At 52.5% G+C, this 5,311-nt stretch overlaps 1 protein-coding gene across 1 annotated transcript; it reads left to right on the forward strand.

Moving 5' to 3' along the window:
* Positions 1-332: 332 nt before the first annotated feature.
* Positions 333-2,412, forward strand: LOC119363450 (WAT1-related protein At5g64700-like). The gene is made up of 7 exons (XM_037628803.1): positions 333-577; positions 671-736; positions 834-950; positions 1,044-1,287; positions 1,358-1,516; positions 1,615-1,766; positions 1,994-2,412. The coding sequence occupies exons 1-7, from the start codon at positions 402-404 to the stop codon at positions 2,151-2,153; spliced, it is 1,074 nt and encodes a 357-aa protein (XP_037484700.1). The 5' UTR covers positions 333-401; the 3' UTR covers positions 2,154-2,412.
* Positions 2,413-5,311: the final 2,899 nt, after the last annotated feature.

The following is a 5,311-nucleotide window of genomic DNA, read 5'->3' on the forward strand; positions in this document are numbered from 1 at the left end:
TGCATCACCATTCCACCAATTAGATTGCATCTTTTTGCTCTTAAAAACCTCCTCCTGTCGCCCCAAAAGCCTATCCTGCCATGTTAACCTGAACCATGCACATAAATGAACTGGGATCAACTTTTCTTTCCCTAGAAATTGCACATAAACCTGATGGCTACCATACCTGAAATCGTTGCTCTCCATGAACATGCCGAGAACTTGCATGCTTTCCCCTTGCATGTCACTTCAGCAGAGTATCTTCAGTCTTCAGAGTTCACACAGACCGACCAGCCGCTTTGCCATCACACCACACGTACTTGTATATATAAGGAGAGGGGGAGCTCGGTGACAGACAGACAGACAGACAGACGCAACGGAAGTGAAGCATCAGTCGTTAGGTCCAGCTACTACTACACACCATGGGCAACGGCAAGGTGTACGCGACGATCGTGCTCATCAGGCTGATCTACGCTGGCATGCACATATTCACCAAGGCGGCGTTCGAGGAGGGCACCAGCACCACCGTCTTCGTCTTCTACCGGCACGCCGTCGCCGCCATCTTCTTGGCGCCTTTCGCCTTCTTCCTCGAGATCAGGTGGCCGAATAGACATGACATGACGGGTTTGTTCAGTCATCGTGAGATGAGGTCAACTGCATCGCTTATCCCTCTCGTCTTCTCTGATTTCAGGCAGGGGTCGGCGCCACCGCTGACGTTCAGACTCTCCGTCAAGATCTTTATCCACGCCTTCTATGGGTATGCCTCGACGGTTACGACGACATCTAGATCGCTGAGACTCCACTTTGTTGCTTGCTAGATTTGCTTATGGTTGGTTCTTGTGTCACTCACTCAGGATGGCTGGAACGATAAACCTGTATAGCATTGGCCTGAATTATGCTTCAGCAACCTCTTCGTCGGCCATCTTCAACATCGTGCCAGTGGTTGCATTCATCCTGGCCGTCATGTTCAGGTTCTTAAACTGGAAAGATGAAATTCTTCTAGTGTGATTTTCTTGTTTATTTATGAACAAGTAGGTTAATTACCGGGTTAATATATACTGTAGGATGGAGACTCTCAAGTTGAAGAGCGTCCACGGCATGGCCAAAGCCTCGGGGATACTTCTGTGCATCGGAGGAGTGGTCGCGCTGGCGCTGTACCAAGGCCCCCAGCTCAAGTCCTTGAACCACCACCCGCTCCTGCACAGCACCGGCACGGCCGTGCACGCGCGCCCGGAGAAGAACTGGGCGCTGGGCATCTTCCTCATGACCGCGTCGGTCGTGATATGGGCCCTGTGGACAGTACAGCAGGTAAACTATTGCCCTGCTCCTGCCTCGTGGAAGTCTACTCGTAGCTGACATTGTGTCTGTTGTTTCGCAGGGCCCCCTGTTGCTGGAGTACCCATCCAAGCTTCTCAACACGACGCTCCAGTGCACCTTCGCCAGCGTCCAGTCGTTCGTCATCGCCCTGGTCATGGAGAGGGACTTCTCGCGGTGGAAGCTCGCCGGCGGCATGAGCCTCTTCGCGGTTCTCTTCGCGGTAAGCATGCACACTGTTCAACCAGCTAGTAATGTACAGTAGCTATGACTACCGGCCGGCACTCAAAAGCGTCTGCGCGGGGAATGGTTGTGTTTCAGGGCATTGTTGTGGCGGCGATCTCGTACTACCTGCAGATCTGGGTGATCGAGAAGAAAGGCCCGGTGTTCCTGTCCATGTCCATGCCGCTCAGCCTCGTCTTCACCATGGTGATCGCCTCCTTCCTCCTGGGAGAGGACGTGGGCCTGGGAAGGTACGTACCTAAGAACCATCATCACATAACCAAAATTTGTCTGATTATTCTTCTTTTGATTCGTGCACCGCATCACAAAGAAAAAGAGTCCGTGTCACGAGCCACGACCCCGACCGAGCACCGGACACCTTCGCTTTCTCAGATGCGAATCCAAATGTGTTGCACTTGCACATCTAATCATGTACAGTATGTATGTATACATGACCTGTCCTGTCGCTTGGGTGCAGCATTATCGGTGGCGCGCTGCTCGTTGCCGGTCTCTATGCCGTGCTCTGGGGCAAGGGGAGGGAGGAGCGAGGGGCGGCGGTGGACGCCGCTCTGGCGCAAAGGAGGGCGGGGGAATCCAAGGAGAGCGAGATCTTGTCAGACGCGACGGCCAAGGTTTGATGCCCACCTGGCCGCCTGGGTGCGCTTTGTAGTGGACCTCGAACCTCTTATCTACAGTACGACTGGTGTTTTTATGCCCATGACGACGATGATGCTTTGCTCTTCTTCAGAGTTCGGAATCATTTACGTCAGTAATTTGTCATGTGTACTAGTTCTTGCAATGTTGCTAGTGTATCATCGGAAAAGGGGTCACCGGCAAGATGCACGGCAGATGTCAGGTTATAATGGAATCTAGAAGAATTCATTAACATACTGCTAATGGGACTGTCCAGTATGAGTTTACCATGCACAGAATGTTTACTGATTAACCAGTTCGTGATCCAACTACCAGTACAATTACTGAGTCGCTATATTTAACTTTCGAGTGGAATGTTTTGCTTCCCCCGGTCGTAAGTGTAGAACTGCATGCTCAGGCCTAGACGTGAACCGAAAGTGGGCTTTAACTTAATTGCGTCAGGCGGGTCTTAAACTTAAAATCTCTTGGCTCAGATACCATGTAGAAGTGCATGCTCTAATCAATGCAACCAAAAGACCGATCTGATGAAAGAGACCAGACAGTACATTACTCCAAATTATAGTTGCTTCTGCTAATATTCTTGTCAACTCAAATCTCAGCTCTGAATCAACATATTCATCTGCTTCCTCAATCTTTGGTGTTGCTCATCATGTTTTGTACCTGCTTGATGCTACATTTTGAATTAGGAAAAGCACACTCTATCAAAAAAAACTTCTCACTCTCCATCTAGGGCCTGTGCTTTGTGGTGTCGGGTTGTCTTAACAACGCCAATCCAAAAAGTTTTGTTCATGTGGATGAGAGAGAGTGAGGAAAGAAGGGGGAGGCTAAGGGCATCTTCAATGGCGACCCGCAAATTTCTTCTCGCATCCCTCCATGAACATGTGAGGATCAGTCCGTGGACATGGATGCGGGAGGCAGCCATCCAACATTGCTCGCATACATTTCAAATACTTTTTCAACAAACCGGACGAAACTCATGTAAACACAACGGATTTCATATAAACTGAATGAAATTCATTACATTTTAGACATATTTTACCTAAAATAGCTAAAACTGCGTGCACATCCGGCCGCATGGAGCTTCACTCCCACGACACGGATACACTACACTAGTCTACAATCGGACATGGGGAAGAGTTGTCTGGCTTGTATCCGGCGGGCTCGATGGGCCACCTAGCCAGCTTGTATGTCGGAGAATTCGGCTTCCTGCTCGGCAGATGTGATGAGCTTGTGGAGAAAATGAAGTGCAAGGAGATGGGAGCAAAGTGTGGTGCGATTTTTTTCATGCGTCTGGCAACGTTTAAATAGCGGTGGGAGCCAACCGCATTGTGTTTAATGACGGGTGGCTCGCGAACGGGCGTATGGCCAGAGTAGGTATCTCGAGACACGCATAGGTTTTAATGGAAGAAGGTGGGCAGTCAACGACCGTTTAAATGCGGCGAGGAGGCATGTTCAGCCGGGCGAGCAGAGGGCGGCGCTCTCTTGACCACCGCGCCGCTTCAATGCCGGCAACAAAAGGTCGCATCCGTCTGCGACGCCCTCTTGTCCGGTCAAATCAAAGGCATCAACGTCGGCCACTGCATGCTCTGGGCCAGCATGAATGCAACGCAGCAAGCGGCGCGACGCATGGGTTGGAAAGCATGGGAGGGGCGGGTGGAAGGTTTGGGTGGGCCAGAGCGGTCAGACGCGGGTGTAGCAGCGGTCGGACGCCCGCAAAGCCCCCATGGTTGTCTCCAATTTGCGGGAGAAAACACGGTCGGACTGCCCTGCGGACCGATACACAACCGCATTAGATGGCTTCCACTGTCCGGACAGTGCAGTCCAAACATATGTGGGCAATTTAAGGGTCGTTGTTGGAGATGCCCTAATCTAGAGAGAACAATATAAATGTAGTCTAAGTTAACATAACCCTGCCAACGACATAAGCCCAAGTAAAAGGTATGCTCGAGGGCAATACACAGATGCAAATAAAATTACAAGATACATTTGTGGTGTATAAATGAAACAATTCCTAGAACCTACAAAACACTTTTATTTATGGTTGCAATACCTACTATTTACAAATAGTTGATCCTCACTAACTCTATGTCGGGTGGTAGGTGCGACATATGCCAACGGATGACTTATCATTGTGGGAGCCAGTAAGACATCATTGGTGCCTGAAAACGGGATAAGGCGAAGACATGCATGCCGGCGGATCTTACCCAGGTTGGGGGATCTCCGTGGAGATAATACCCCTACTCCTGCTTTGCGGGGTCTCCGCATGATCACTAGATCGATAAGAAGCTACAAGAGGCTCCTTGAGCTGTTCGATGGGAGGAGGAAGAAGGGCAAGGCTAGCTCTCTTCTCTCCATATGGTAGTGTCTAAAACTCTATGAGATCAACCCTTTGCATGGGTGTCCCGGGGGGTTTATATAGGCCTACCCCCCGGGGGTACAATGGTAATCCGGCTGGGCGTGGGTCCAGGCCGTCAGCGTCTACGGCCGCCGGCTTCTCCGCCGGCTACTGGGGCCCGCCGACTGGTGGGTCCCGCCGGCTGCCGGCCCATTGGTCGAGAGGCCGGCCCCACCGCTTAGGGGGTCTTGTCGGGGGCTGGTTACTGTTGCCTCGCCTCTGATGACGAGGGCTTTGTCGAGGTAAGCATGGCTACAGTGCTGCCGCCTTGCGGGCTCTCACTGTAGCATTACCTCATCTTGTGTGCTTAATGGTGCGCGCGCCCCGAGGAGGGGAACAAGCTGGTTATAGGAAGCCGGCTCGGCCTTAGGCCGGCTGGGGGAGGTCAGGCCGCGTTCGGATGTCTCTCTGACCGAAGGGGCCCGCCGCCTACGGGCCGTACTGGTGACCCGTCGTGGATGGCGTCATGGTCTGCATGGCAACAGTGCCTCGCCGGGCAGGAGATGGCCGCTCTGTACGGCGTACTGTAGCCATGTGTGTTCTGAGATTCGGGGGTGGCAGGGGCCACTGTAGCCACGCCATGTCCCGTCATCGTTATGGGGGGTGGACTTTAGGGCGCGGCCCACGGCCATCTGTCAGGGGCCGGCTTCTTGGAGTCGGTCCTTCAGGGGCCGGCTTCTTGGAGTCGGCCCTTCAGGGGCTGGCTTTTTGGAGTCGGCCCTATCGTGGCGTGCTACGTCTCGAGCT

Source organism: Triticum dicoccoides, chromosome 2B (assembly GCF_002162155.2).
Source record: "Triticum dicoccoides isolate Atlit2015 ecotype Zavitan chromosome 2B, WEW_v2.0, whole genome shotgun sequence".
Lineage (NCBI taxonomy): Eukaryota > Viridiplantae > Streptophyta > Magnoliopsida > Poales > Poaceae > Triticum > Triticum dicoccoides.

Bases quoted from the DNA above. Each gene is read 5' to 3' on its own strand.
- LOC119363450 (XM_037628803.1), top strand. From the start codon at position 402: ATGGGCAACGGCAAGGTGTACGCGACGATCGTGCTCATCAGGCTGATC. The intron at 737-833 runs GTATGCCTCGAC...TCACTCACTCAG, and splicing joins TTTATCCACGCCTTCTATGG to GATGGCTGGAACGATAAACC. The intron at 1,517-1,614 runs GTAAGCATGCAC...GTTGTGTTTCAG, and splicing joins TCTTCGCGGTTCTCTTCGCG to GGCATTGTTGTGGCGGCGAT.